General features: G+C 44.5%; 1 protein-coding gene across 5 annotated transcripts in view; it reads right to left on the reverse strand.

Annotated features, from left to right (window-relative positions):
* The window catches only part of DDAH2 (DDAH family member 2, ADMA-independent), a 285,750-nt gene that overhangs the window by 235,979 nt on the left and 34,685 nt on the right, over positions 1–15,086 (reverse strand). For 4 of the 5 annotated variants that reach the window (XR_014491779.1, XR_014491780.1, XR_014491781.1 and 1 more), the window contains 5 exons: positions 14,348–14,447; positions 12,511–12,584; positions 10,822–10,941; positions 8,367–8,510; positions 4,577–5,549 (listed from right to left, as the gene is read on the reverse strand). Coding sequence is in view for 1 of the 5 variants with exons in the window: in XM_083356857.1 (XP_083212983.1) it covers positions 5,433–5,549; positions 8,367–8,510; positions 10,822–10,941; positions 12,511–12,584; positions 14,348–14,447 (555 nt within the window). In the remaining 4 variants the exon portion in view is untranslated. Of the gene's footprint in view, positions 1–3,714; positions 5,550–8,366; positions 8,511–10,821; positions 10,942–12,510; positions 12,585–14,347; positions 14,448–15,086 lie in introns of those variants that run through there. The other variant, XM_083356857.1, reaches the window with a different exon arrangement.

Consider the following 15,086-nt stretch of genomic DNA (forward strand, 5'->3'; position numbering starts at 1 on the left):
AGGGACATCTCGAAGATTCAGACACAAATTGTAGTAATTTAAAAGCTAAAAATCTTTGGAAATACTGTAAATATGAAAGTATGCAAATGCAAGTAGATTAATAGGTACCACTGCACTGGGAAGGTAACAGCGTTCCGTGTGCCTTTGGTCAGTGGTGGGATTCAAATACCTGAACAACCTGTTCTCTTATTGGATGCAGGCCTGGGCCTCCGAGGCCAAGAACGGACTTCCGGAAGTGGCATCCATGCACTTCTGGCGGGCCATTCTAGGCCTGGGAGGGCTCCTCCAGGCCTCCGAGGCCTAGACTGGACTTCCAGAAGCAGTGTGCATTCAGCCGGTTCTCCAAACTCAGCAAAATTTAGCTACCAGTTCTGCTGAACTGATGTGAAGAGGCTGAATCCCACCACTGCCTTTAGTGCATAGCCATGGTCACTAAATGAACTGTTGTAAGTTGAGGACTACTGTACTTGGAAATGAACTGGCAGTTGGTGTAATTAGTTTTCTTTCCCTTTCTAAAAAAAAAGTGGCTGTGGTAATGGAGATGTTCCAAGGAAAAATACAAATTGGATTCCCATTCTTAATACTGGATCTGGACTACCGTATTTTCCAGCGTATAAGACGACTTTTTAACCCATGAAAATCATCTAAAAAGTTGGGGGGTCGTCTTATACGCCCAGTCATCTTATACGCCTGAAAATAGTACATAAATCAATCGAGCGCCCCCGTTCTTGCAAAGCAACTTCAAGCCTCCTTAGTCCAGTCCCCCCTCCAACGTGACTCTCCCTTCCCACCCCCAAGAGCCTCTCAGCCCCTTCCCCTCCCCCTTGCAAATGCCAGACCCCAGGAGCTCTTGCGTCTATTCCAAAGGGTGGGTAGAAGGAAAAGCCCCTTTCGGCTCCGGCTTGGCTGCAAGTCAGCGAGCCCGAGAAGGCACGCCCTCCCCTCTCACTGTGGAGGAAGCAGGGCAGGCTGGCATCTGGCGGGAGCCGGCAGGGCAGTCCTGCGCACGCGCACGCTCCCTGGCTCCTAAGGAGTCCTCAAGGAGCCATGGCAGGCGCCTCACGCTCTTCCCTCTTGAGGCAGCATCGGCGGAGCCGTTCGGCGTCGGGCGGGAGCCGGCAGGGCAGTCCTGCACACGCGCGCACTCCCCGGCTGCTAAGGAGCACTCCTTAGCAGCCAGGGAGTGCGTGCGTGTGCAGGACTGCCCTGCCGGCTCCCGCCCGACGCTCTTCCCTCTTGAGGCAGCATCCCCGAGGACTCCTTAGGAGCCAGGGAGCGCGCGCGTGCACAGGACTGCCCTGCCGGCTCCCGCCAGACGCCAGCCTGCCCTGCTTCCTCCACAGTGAGAGGGGAGGGCGTGCCTTCCCGGGCTCGCTGATTTTCCGGCGTATAAGACGAAAAATCTTGAAAATCATCTCAAAAGTTGGGGGGTCGTCTTATACGCCCAGTCGTCTTATACGCCGGAAAATACGGTACTCTCCAGAGATCCTATAGATGGGAATTTTGATTTCTTTACCCACTTTAATTTTTTTTTCTAATGTTCACATAGTGAGAACTTTGTTCTTCCTCCCCACCCCCCACCTAAGAAAAAAAAACAAGTACATGAAAAGCCAAGTTTGGCAATAAATATCTGATGCTATATTGACCTGAACGGAAAATGAACCCAAATCATAAAGTAACCTTCCACTGAAAAGGAAACCTTACAAGAACAAATCCCCCCCCCCACATTTCTGTTTCCATTCCTATTTTACTTACTTTCAAGTAAATGCAGCACTTCCTCATTATACCCGCCTCATGCATACATCCTTTCAATTCTGATCACTAGCTTTTTGTATATGCAACTCTGAAAATTCCCTAAAAAGACAAGTGTTCAGAATGGAGGTAAGAAAGTTGTAACAATTGGATTATTCCTCCATGGGGCTGCTCTTGAGGACCATCTAGTACTTCAGCTGATCCAGAGTCCAGCAGGATAGTGTCAACGGTCCAGTTGGCGAAACCAGAAACAGGAACTCCTGGGACATTATTTTACCAAGAGTATAAAACTTTACTGAATAAACCACGTTGGCACAGAAGAAGCGAAACCAGCTCTGGATTTCCCATGCAAATGCAAGCATAGTTAATTCCCCCTTTCCCTAAGGGCCATCTGCAGTCCATTATGTCCACCAACCACTTCTGTTCATTACAAATAACTCAAGATGGTAACATATCCAACACACCTTCCTCCTCCTATTTTTCCCCACAGCAATCCTGTGAGATGAGTTGGGCCAAGAGATTGAATGACTGGCATAGGGTCACCCAAATGGCTTTCGTGGCTCAGGCGGGACTAGAAAGTCTCCCGCTTTCTAGCCTAGCGGCTTAACCACTAGACCAGGGGTAGGCAACTTCGGCTCTTTTATGACTCATGGACTTCAACTCCCAGAATTCCTGAGTCAGCATAGCTGACTCAGGAATTCTGGGAGTTGAAGTCCATGAGTCATAAAAGAGCCGAAGTTGCCTACCCCTACACTAGACCAAATTGGTCTATTTCTTACTCTGAGCTCTCCACTGTCTCCTAATAAGCTTCCAAGTACAATTCAAGATGCTGGTTATCACCTTTAAAGTCATACCTGACATAGAACTTAGGCCTTTTGCAGATTTGCCTGCCCCCCCCCCAAGAACACTGCCAGCCCCAGGTGTTCCCACTCCCACTCACTAAGTCATCACTTGATAGGACTGAAGAAGCATCACTTTTTAGTGGCTGTCCTGCTCACTGGAATGATCTTCTCCCAGACATCTGATGGGCCCTGACTCCGTCTCCCATTAGAATGGTGTTTCCCCAGGTCTGAATGGCGGTGAATGTCTAAGTTGGGGATGTCCGACCTTGGTAACTGTAAGAATTCTGGACTTCAACTCCCAGAATTCCCCAGCTAGCAATGGCTGCCTGGAGTATTCTGGGAACTGAAGTTCACAAGTTTTGAAGTCTCCAAGGTTGGGCACACTTAGTCTTGGTGAATGGAGTCCCCTATTGGTTGTTTTAATCTATATCATTCAACTTGCCATTTTGTACATTTGTATTTTCTTTCAAGAATGTGTAATTGATTTTTTGTTTTGGCTATACATTTATTTTGTGTTGTATGAGGCCCAGACTCACACTCAACTGATTGAGTTGGAGACAGGATGGGCCTCGTAGAGATTGCAACTCACAAAACTAAGCAGGAATCATCAGCTACATACCGGTATTATGCTTTGCTAAGGAGTCAATGTACCTCCTGGTTTTATTTTGCTTTTTTTGCCTACTGCAAGAACAAAGAAACACCAAACATCTAGCAAGGCACAAACACATTGTGATATACCATATTCCACTTGATGTGAAAGCTACACTACACAGCTAAACACCATGGACACATTTTGAAAGTATCCTGTTGGCTTTGAAGAACCATCCCTTATCGTCTCTATTCCATTACTTCTCACAAGAAAATAAATCTGATCCCAAATATCCATCACATTTTATTTTGCACTTTGAATTGTTAGGGGACACCATCATTTATTAGACAAAAACAGAAACTGAGGTAGTCCTTGACTTACAATCATTTGTTTAGTGGCTGCACTGAAAAAAATGACCATTTTTTCACAATTGCAACCGTTTTAGCATCCCAGTGGTCATGTGATCAACATTTGGACACTTGGCAACTGGCATGTATCTACAACTGTTGCAGTGTCCTGGGTCATGTGATCAGCTTTTGCAACCTTCTGACAAGCAAAGTCAATGGGGAACACAGATTCACTTAACAACCATGTTACTAACAGAACAACTGCAGGGATTCAGTTAACACCTGTGGCAAGCAAGGTAAAAAAAAGGGGGCCCAAAACTCACTTTAAGAAATGTCTTGCTTAGCAACTGAAATTTTGGGCTCAATTGCGGATGTAAGTCAAGGACTACCTGCATAAAAAGAGAATGCCGTTAAAACGGAGGCTTTTCAGTTGGAGGATGGCTGTGTGAACCAAAATCCAAGAATGCAACCAAAGAAGAGAGAGCAAGCAAGAAATTGAGCTGTTGCAGTCTTTTATTACTTTTTTTTAAAACTGATTGCACAGAGGGTTAAAGGAGACAGTGAGTGAATCATCTAGAAACCTAGAACTGGTCATCGGCAGAACTGTTCTCAAGAACATTGCTACAAGGTCCCCTCAACCGCATCACACAAATACATAATGTGGTGCTGCTGAAGGAAAATCTCCTCGGTGATGACTTTAGTTTTGCAGAGAAGTGGCAATAAGGAAACTGTTGTGAGCTGGGAAAATGGTGGAGAAACCCAAATTAAAGCACCACAGTATAGAGTATACTAAGCAGAGATATAAGATACCATTTACGAAGTTGTGGAGTCCTTAGTGCTCTCTGAGCTTGGTTGTTTGCTTGCCGGCGTTTCATTGTACAACTGATGATGTAACCTAGTCATGTAATGAAACGTCTGCAAGAAACAACGAAGTTCAAAGGACACCAAGGATTCCACAGCTCAACTTTGAGCTACACATATTCTCCTGTCTTGGGACTTGTGGAGTTCTCTGAGAACATTTCAGGGGCACTGAAGGTCATGTGAACCTTCATCACCACTGAGACCTTTGTACTTCTGCCAGGACATATCAAGTGTTAGATTTCCACCATTACTGTTAAGGATGCCTCCTAATCCATAATACCAATGGTATTAGAATTATCCAGTTCTCTAACAATGAAAGATGACTTGTCTGCCAAGCCGGTCGAAGACCATTTTCAATAACAGCCACAAGCAGGCCTTGGCTACAAGAATATCTCTGCTCTCCAAAGTTAATATTGTGATATAGAAAGAGGGAGAGAGAGAAAAGGTCCTATTTTGGCCACCACTGTGAATACAGACTTCACAATGGATGTTCCTAAGGGTTTTTCAAAAAAAAAAAAAGGCTGCCCACAAATATATCTCAGTATCTATTGCAATAATCTTGTCCCACAAAATCCTGTCATTGACACAAGAAAAAAATAGGGGGGGGGGGAAGCACCACCGTTTCTTAAGTAATCTGAGTGGGTTGGAAATTTGACCACCTTATTAAAACAGAAGTTACTGACGAACTGCTGAAAGGCCAAGCTTCCTGGTGTGGTTTTTATTAAGTTTTGGGAGCAAGAGATATAAACCCCTAACTACGCTGGAGTAAAAATCTTTCTAAAGGGTAACATAAGAAAAGGTAAAGAGAGAAAGTAAAGAGAGGTAGGACTTGGTGGGAGAGAAGATCCAATGTACATTAGAAGAGAAACAGATGCCAAATTTAACTTTGACCTAATTAGCAGGTACAGGATTTAGGGTGGCACTCTGCTTCATAAGGAAGTGCGGGGGGGGGGGGAAGAGCTACATTGCTCTGCACAAAGAAAACAAGGAAAGGGCTCCAGGAACTGGGGGAACCTGTATTTTTCTGTGAATCCATAGGTGCTAGATCTCCAGCTTCTTGTTGATGAGAAGAGAGCAGGAACTAAGAGTCCCACCAAGTTTGGCTACTTCAGTGCACGCCGAAGGAATCAGGGTGTAATCTGGAAGCTTCTGAAACGGCTAGGAACACAAGCAAACAGAAACATGTTATTTCTCTTCACAAATGCAACCCCTCCTAACTCGGGCCTTTAAAGCAGGGATAGACCGTATTTTCTGAACTGGAGTCACACCTGACATTTTGAGATGTTGCAATCTCAAACTCTCTTCCAATGCACTTACAACACAATTGCTTGCAGAGACATGCCTGCTCAGAAAATGGCCATCACCACAGACCCATTAGTCACAAAACATCCAATTGTTAAAAGATAAATCAGCTTCTGAGATGCTCTCTGCCATCCCAGAAGGATCTTTAGGGGTTCAGGATAAAGAATAATAGAGTTGGAAGGGACCATGGATGTAAGATGAATTCACGAGAGATCGATGGGTCGTTAAGGTGCTTCCAAGTAAAGCTTTATTCATCGATAGATTATATAGAAAGAGCTATATGGCATGGAGGCATCCATGCTTGTATGATAGAGAGAGAATGCATGCAAGAGAGAAAAGAAAGAACAAGAACAAAGAGCAGCCCCTGAGCAGACGTATTTATGGGGGGTCTCAGCCCCTCCCTAACCATAAAACACTCTCTCCAATGGGAATGCAGGGACCTAGGACCCCTGACTCATCAGTGGAAGCAAAGAAGCCTCTTTGCTTCCATCTGATGACCTTTTTGGGTAACTTCCAATGGCTGGCACAAAACATCTAACAATGGAGGTCTTCTAGCCCAACTCCCTGCTCAGGCAGGAGACCCTATTCTATTTCAGACAAATGGTTGTCCAATCTCTTCTTAAAAGCTTCCAGTGATGGAGCACTCACAACTTCTGGAGGCAAGCTGTTCCACTGGTTAATTGTTCTCATTCTTAGGAAGTTTCTTCTTAATTCTAGGCTGCTTCTCTCCTTGATTAGTTTCCATCCATTGTGGCAGACAAACAAAGGAATGGAAGGCAGAGTACATATTTACGGAGGATGTTACTTAATTTGGGTAATGAAACATCTGCAAGAACAACCAAATTCAGAGAGCACTAAGGACCCTTCATTTTAACCCTGCTACAAATATTCACCTCTGTTGGTAAATATATACAGCTCAAATATGGAAGGCAAGTTTGCTGGTAGTCTATTTCATACATGGCAACTTATTTCAGATGGCCAAAAATCTGAGAAGAAGCTTTTCAGTCATTGAGAAAAACCCATTTTCACTGTGTGAAACTCTGCTTAAACATCAAAATTGATCAAGAGATTGCTGAACTCCTCTACTTTAAAAAGTCTCAGGTTATCTCACAAGATCTCAACACACAGTTGGATGAGGTGGACTTGCAGTTCACAAAAGCCTGTGCCCTTAAATCAACTACAGTATGTCATTTTATTTTATTTTATTTTATTTTATTTACCTTTTCCAGACCAAGATTAAGAGATCTGATAGAGATCTGCACTTCTTGCTTCCTTGCTCTTACCAGACTGCCTGGGGGCTTGACTGCAAGGATTATAGCAATGCCTCTAGCGCAGACATGTCAAACACAAGGCCCGGGGGCCGGATCCGGCCCGCAAAGTGGTTTCATGCGGCCCGCGAAGCCATCCTGGAAACAGTGAGGGAACGGCCCCCACTGCCTTGGCCCTGGCCCAGAGACCCTCCTTCTGCCAGAGACCCTCAGATCTGTCCCACTCCTGCCCAGGCCCCCATAGGTACCCTTGATGCGAACGATGTAGAGCTGGCCACGCCCACCCAGTAGGCCATACGCAGTCTAGCCACGCCCACCCAGTAGGCCACGCCCACCCAGGCCACACCCACCCGGCCCCCTGAGGGCAACTGCAATGCTGATGCGGCCCTCAATGAAATTGAGTTTGACACCCCTGCTCTAGCGTGTCTCATTTTCACTATGCCAGTTTCCTATTTAATTCTTTTTTTTTAAAGTGGAAGTATAAAATGAAGCAGGCCTCTTGCTAATACTAATACTCCTTCCTCCTCCTACATTACCCACAATAACAATCCTGTAAGATGGGTTGGGCTGAGAGAGAGGGACTGGCCCAAAGTCACCGAGCCGGCTTCCATGGCTAAAGTGGGACTGGGATTCACAGTCTTTGGTTTTCTAGCCTGGTGTCTTAACCACTAGAGTCCAAACTGGCTCTCTCGGTTGGTATTCATGGATGCACTCTGCTAGTCTGGGGTGGGCGGTTATTATTTTATTATTATTATTATTTTATTTATTTATTTTTCTACATTGTGTTTTTATTATCTGCAAGCCGCCTAGAGTCGCAGTGAGCAAGTAGGCGGCTATATAAATTTTCTAAAATAAATAAATACCGGTAGTCTTCTTCCAGTCCATAGTGGCTCTTGTTACAGTCTTTACATTGTGTATTATGCAAATAGATGTAGATGATTCCTGATTTTTCTTCTTGGATCTTTTGGTTTACTTAAGAAGTTTTGGGCCAGTTGCCGAGCATCCAAACTGTGGTCAGATGACTAAATGGCAAGGCACTGCAACTCCAGAATCTGGTTTTAAGTAGCTTTTGGCTGATCTGTTGTAAATTCAAATGATTGCAAGTCCAGGACTACCTATTGAGCTTTCCTTGAGTACAGTGTCTGTGTGTGTGTGTTTGAGAAATTGATAATGCTGGGAAAAGTGAAGGAAAGATGACTGGCAGTGGTGATGGTAGCACCTTTGGAAGACCTGAAGGGCCAAATAATTCCGGAAAAGGTCCATCTCTGTGGTCATTAAGATTCAACACAACTTGAGAGCACAAATGTTTCAGATAGAACCTATTTTGTGTTTCCCAAAAGCTCCCCCCCCTGCAACCCAAGCGTCCCCATCCTTCCATTAGACCCAAGTCTCCCCTTTATCTTACTTGCACACTGTTTGGGTATTCTTCTGCGCTGCGATGCAAAAGAACGCTACTCTTCTGGCCCAGACGAGCATAGATGCAATTAGCAGCTGGATCATCAGGAACTGTCAGTGTTTCATAGTGGTGATCAGTTAATTGCTCCATGGTCTGCAGAAAAAGAGGAGGAGGGCAGAGGAACTCAACTCATCTGCAGCTCTAGTCAAGACAACGTCAAAAACGTAATTTTCATTCTGTCCCCCTTCCCATCCTCATTCACACTCTTCCTTGAACTGGCTCATTTCCAGCTTTCCTTTTTCTTACACAACTTGCTTCTGAGGGCAGCTGAAAAAAAATCCTTGCTAAATCAGATACAGGAGTCTTCAACAACCATTCATTTAGTAACCGTTTGGAGTTAGCGGCCCTGAAAAAAACTGACCTTGCAACATCCCCATGATCGCGTGATTAAAATTTGGATGCTTGGCAACTGGCTCATATTTATGACAGTTGCAGTGTCCCAGGGTCGTGTGATCCTCTTTTGTGAACTTCTGACATATCTGATTCCCGGATGTAGCCATTTAACAAACAATGTGATCATTAAGGGTGCCTTAGATGGGTCAGCCCTTGGATGCCTAGGGCAGTGTCAGGCTTTGCCTGCCCTGGGTCTCCTAAGGCTACTCCCACTCCAGGGGGCACTCCGTACTTCACTTTTCTCCCCTTGGGGTCCCTGCAATCCTTTATCTTCCTTCCCACCCAGTGATCTTGGGGAGATCAAGCCACCGGAAGTTTGCAAGTCTCCAGCGAGCAAGGGGAGATCAGGCTGGATAAAGTTTGCAACTTCCAATGAGCCAGGGGAGATCAGACTGTATCTTGCAAGCCTCTAGTTGCCTTCCCACCCAGGGACTTTGCAGGAGTTAGTAGCATGATTCAGCACTCAGACCCATCCAACGTAACTTTCTGCTTTTGCAGCTTTCTAGAGAGGCGCCTGGCCCATTACAGGATCAGCTTCCTTACAGAACCAGGCTTGTGGCTGGCTGAGGAATTCTGGGAGTTGAAGTCCACATGTCTTAAAGTTGCCAAGTTTGAAGACCCTTCCTGTAGAGGGCCCACAGATTAACTTAACAACCATGTTACGAACTTAACAACTGCAGTGACTCACTCAACAACCCTGGCAAAAAAAATGGGGCAAAACTCATTTAACAATTGTCTTGTTTAGCAGTGTAAATTTGGGGGTCAACTGTGGTCAAAAATTGAGGATTACTTGTATGTGAAAGAACCAGATCAATGGTCAATTCAGGACTGCGACAAGTAGCCAATCTCCCCCTGAAGCAAGATTATGCTGCAGAATGTACCTCAGCAAGACATTTGGAAACTATTTATAAAAGTTTGATCTGTTGTTGTTTTTTTGTTGTTAATTTTATCAAACAACAAAGCCCAAAGCAGCCTCAAGATAGGGAGAGATTCATGGAGAACAAGGCTGTGCATATTAACTAGCTGTGAAAACAAATGAAATCTTCCTGTCCAAAGGCAGTATATCTCTTAAATAATAGGTGCTGGAGATGATGATCACTGACAGGCCTTGCTTGAGAAACTGGAACAGCTATTCTAGGAAAGTCATGCTGGTCTGGGTGGGCTGCAACCCACACTTAGCTCTATTTAGCCAACTTCCCAGTGTCCAAGAAACAAGCAAAGCGGCTATTTCTGCTCAGTGTTGCAAAATATGCCTATAACCTTGAAAATAAACCCCATAAAAGTTTAACCTTCAAAAAAAACATGGTTTTTTTTGCCTGTCAAAGATTGGACAGAATTTTCTGTGGCGCTTACAGGTAGGCCTCATCTTACAACCACAATTAAGGCTGGATTTACAGTCACAAGTTGTGCTGGTTGTTAAGCAGGTCATCACCTGGCTGACCTGGTTTTACATTTTTTGGGGGAGCAATCGTTAAGAGAACCCATTGTCTACAATGGGCATTTTTTTTGTGGGAAACCAGAAATAAACAACAGTTCCTCACAAAAAAATATCATAAATCACCACCATGTGACTGCAGGCACTGCAAATGGCCATAAGTGTTAACCGGTTGCCTAGCAGCCAAAAGGTGATCATGTGACTGAGGGGATAAGGATGGCTACCGGAAGTTTGAATCTGGGTTGTTTGAATCTGGAACTTTGAATATATTTTTTTGTCCGTTGTAACTTCAAATGGTTGCTAAGTAACCAGTCGTAAGTCGAGGACTACCTGTACTGCATTTCTTTGGGCGTGAAATGCGAGTAGCAGTCCCTCTACCAGCCTGCTCTGTTTCTCTCCTGGAGATGATGACTTATCCGCAAGAAAATCCTTGTCCTCCACAGTTACTAGCATTAATGGCGATTGGGCAAGGACATTTTGGGGACTGGGATGAATGGGGCTCTTTCCTAGGAGAGGATCTACCAAAGCACCTGAAAGAACCTTTAAAGAAAAGGTCTTGGTGATTCCAGGAATTACCTTCATGGCTTTCTTGGCCACTTCACTGCTGCCAATGACAACGGTGTCAGGTCCAGCCATGCTGCAGAAGCTGCGGAGATGCAACGTGCCTGAGACCGGAACAGTAGACACAGCAAAATCCTGCAGGAAGAGAACATTGCTTGAGCTTCTTGCAGAGGCCGCTGAACTGCACATACAGTATGAATATCTCTTCCCTTCCCTACCTTCTATCTAAGTAGATGATTTTGCCAATAATCATACTTGAACAGTATATATAAATCGCACTTCACAATTTGAAGCCCGCTTAGAACTATTGGGTTTCAATGCCCATCATTCCCATCGCCTTGAAAACCCAGGAGATGTGCCAAGCAATACGTCGGAAACTTGACAAGATGTCTGAATTCAATTCAATTCAGACATCTCCTGGTGGGTTCGAGTAGACTTCTGAAATAGCAATTAGAGAAGTACAAAAATGTCCTGAGTCCAGAAGGAATCACTTTGGGTAATGTTAGAGCACTTCCAGGGAACTCTGGACCCCACAGCATCTGTTTCAGAAATCCTTCACACGTGGATTATATAGCCAATCTCTGATGAGGATGAAGTTCTAGAGTAGTGATTCCCATGGCTAGCTAGGGAATTCTGGGAGTTGAAGTCCACACATCCTTAAGCTGCCAAGGCTGTGTTCTAGAGCAGGGGTGTCAAACTGCCAGCCCAAAGGCCAGACACATCACAGGAAACTGCGCCCACCCCCATTGCCAGCAATGGAGAAAAAGCTTTGATACATCACGCGACGTCGCGAGTTTGACATATCTGTTCTAGAGGGTGAACTGGGAGCCCCCTTCTTTGGGGGGTTGGAAACACAGATGGAAACCGACATCATCACTGTCTATCAGGGGTAGGCCACCTTGGCTCTTTTATGACTCGTGGACTTCAACTCCCAGAATTCCTGAACTAGCATGGCTCAGCATGGAAACCTCTCCCTGGGGTAGCTGTATACACTGGAGCGTATTCCTGAAGTTTTTCATTCTAAAGCGTTCAAAGCTAACAGCAAACACTGAGCTTTGTAGTCCTTGTGATACATTTGCCACCTGCCTGCCACACATTTTGGACTAGCATCCCTATTATTCTCAATTGACTTGACTGGGTTAAAGAGCACTGCACTCTGCCATGGGTCATTGGGTTGAGAGAGGCTGCCTAAAATATGTCTCAGAATCCCCTGCTATGGGCATCTTCATAGGAGCTCTTTGGGGGAATATGTTGAAGTGAAAAATTTCCCAGTTTGGAAAAAATAATGTTTTTACTGTCTATGGAGATTTTACTGTCTATGGAGATTCTCAATCATTCAGGTCATGGTTGTCTCAAACGTGCTTTCCAAAAGGTAACTGGACTTTTTTTGGAGGGGCAGGGTGGGGGGGTTTCCCCTTGAAAACATGTTGCTTTTCATACAAGAACTGAAAAAGCTTTTCGGATGGAAAGCGAACCTTTTTCAAGGAAAAAAACATAACCAAGAAAGTATCTTTGAGATAATATTTTTATTGCCGTTATTGTTTTTGCATCATGCTATTCCCTCAAAAAGTGGTCCAATTCAATATAACCACAGCATATACGAGAAGAAAAACAAAGAACAGTATACAGTGTATACTAGTAGCCTCCTTGTATAAACATATTTTTGGGGTATGCGGTTGGCCCATTCTAAGAAAGTCAACTCACCCTAAAAGCATCAGCTACCATCTCTGCTCCTCTGTGATTGGTCCATTTGGAAATACCCACAAAGAACTCTCTGCCTGTGAAAGAGAAAAGAAAAGTGGAAAACAGGATCATCAGCTCTTAAGAAGCCTTCCTCAGACTGAAGAAGCCTATAAATCGAGAGCCTTGGTGGAGCAGTGGGCTAATGCCTCCTTAAGTAATACCAGCTGCCTGCAATTAGTGCAGGTTCGCGTCCCACCAGGCTCAAGGTTGACTCAGCCTTCCATCCTTCCGAGGTAGGTAAAATGAGGACCCAAATAAAAAAATAATTATGACATCTGAATCGATTTTAATAGCTTATGTGTGAATGCCACTGTTGTCCTGCATTTCAACAATCCGTTTTTAAAAGAAGCCATAGTTTTAAATGTAGGCCAGAATCAGGGCACTCTAAATGGGATTAAAAAAAAAATCGGCTGGTGTCATCACCACAGCTCAAATCTGACCAAAACTAAACATCAGTTTTCCCTGGGAAAAAAAGTCTTAACAGGTAGAATGGCTATACATAAGAAAGAGGATTTCATGTGAACAAGTGTTGGCTCCTAAAACATGTTGTTGATGTGGGGATTTTTTTTCCCTTTTGTTCAATCATGTCTGATTCTTAGAGACTGCTTGGACAAGTCCTTACACTTTTCTTGGCAAGGTTTTCAGAGATGGTTAGCCACTCACTGCCTTCTTCCTAGGAGTGAGAGAAAATGATTGGCTCAAGGTCATCCAGCTGTTAATATTAGGATGCTAATTTGCAGCCCCATGATTGCACCTGGCCTCTCCAACCCTCTTTTTCATGATCTCTGAAATGCTTTCTTACACTATCAAAATTCACCAGTGTTAGTTCCCATCTTTTTTAGGAAGGAAACCCAGAAAAACTAATGCAGTTTAACATTTTTAAGAGCTACCTGTCCAACTTAAAAAAAAAACAACCTGGGCAAGCCAGATCCTGTTCATAAAAAGTAAAGGTAAAGGTTCCCCCGCACATGCGTGGTAGTCGTTTCCGACTCTAGGGGCCGGTGCTCATCTCCGTTTCAAAGCCGAAGAGCCAGCGTTTGTCCGAGGACGTCTCCGTGGTCATGTGGCCGGCATGACTAGACGCCAAAGGCGCACGGAGCGCTGTTACCTTCCCACCGTAGTGGTCCCTATTTTTCTACTTGCATTTTTACGTGATTTCCAACTGCTAGGTTGGCAGAAGCTGGGACGAGTAACAGGCGCTCACTCTGTTACGCGGCACTCGGGATTCGACCCACTAAACTGCCGAACTTCTGATCGACAAGCTCAGCATCCTAACCCACTGACATTATCAAATGTTAATAATAGAGAATATATGCAGCTCAAGGTTAAACTGCTGCCGGCATCCTGGTGTTTTCTGTTTGTTTTCCTGCAAATGCTTCGTTAACATTGCACTGATGGTGTTGCCAAGACTGGTAATGAAACATCTGGAAGAAAAATCAAATCAAGCTCAGAGAACACCAAGAAATCCCAGAAATTACCAGATTTGAATGACTCACCACATTCTATGAACTTAAATAAAGTTCATAAATTTAATGAATGAGTAAATAATGAATAATTTTCCCCAAAACAAAGGGCAGCTTCTGAACCTCAAACAATTGCTCACTTCTGCTTTAAAATACCAAGCTATTTTGGGCTCTGCAGTGCCAGATCTTTCTTTGCTGGCTCCCATTTGTCTGGAATGATATAGGGTCTCCTGCTTGAATAGGGGGTTAGACCAGAAGACCTCCAAGGTCCCTTCCAACCCAATTATTCTATCTTCTTATGGAATAAAGAACATTACGACGGTGGACCAACTCACCTGTAAAGAGCACATCACTTCCATCCAGGGTAGCTCCCTCATCTGTAACTTCTACCACACGAAGTTTTAGCTCTTCCAAGACCTTTTTGACACAGCTGATCTGTAAAAATGACAGTGGAAGTGGGGAGGGAAGAGACAGAGAAAGAGACACCTGTTATGGCTGGATCCCATACCACACCTTTCCTCAGGTGTCCTCATTCTTAATACTCTTCAGCAGTGCTTTTTTTGTAAAAGAAAAAGGTGCCGGAACTCACACATGTCATACAACCCACCATGCCTACCCTACAAGGTTCCATCCAAAAAAGGTGCCGGAACTCCGTTCTCAGCTTTCTATGAGAAAAAAAGCCCTGCTCTTCAGGAAAGACTCAACAGAGGCTTCCACTAAATGGCTTTCCTTACAGTTACGACTAGACAACCAATGACCTATTGGGTCATCCTCTGAGAGAAAGGCAGGGCAGCGTGATGGAAGAATTATAGTGGCCAAGTATCATTGACTTTGTTCATAGGAAGCTGGCATGGCGTGTCAGAAATCTCAATAACGTGACCACGGCTAACAGTTGCAGCCACAACTGTGCCAATACAACTTGTCTGAAAAGCTTTGAAATTTCTATTCCAGAGGAGTAACGGGCCCTGGATTCTGTATACATATTTCAAGTTAGCAGATCTGAGGTCCTGTGATTCAAAACTTGTTACACTACGATGCACCATTTCAGCTATCTAATAGTTACAAACAACGAGA

The sequence above is a fragment of the Vipera ursinii genome (genome assembly GCF_947247035.1).
Source record: "Vipera ursinii genome assembly, chromosome: 2".
Taxonomy (NCBI): Eukaryota; Metazoa; Chordata; class Lepidosauria; order Squamata; family Viperidae; genus Vipera; species Vipera ursinii.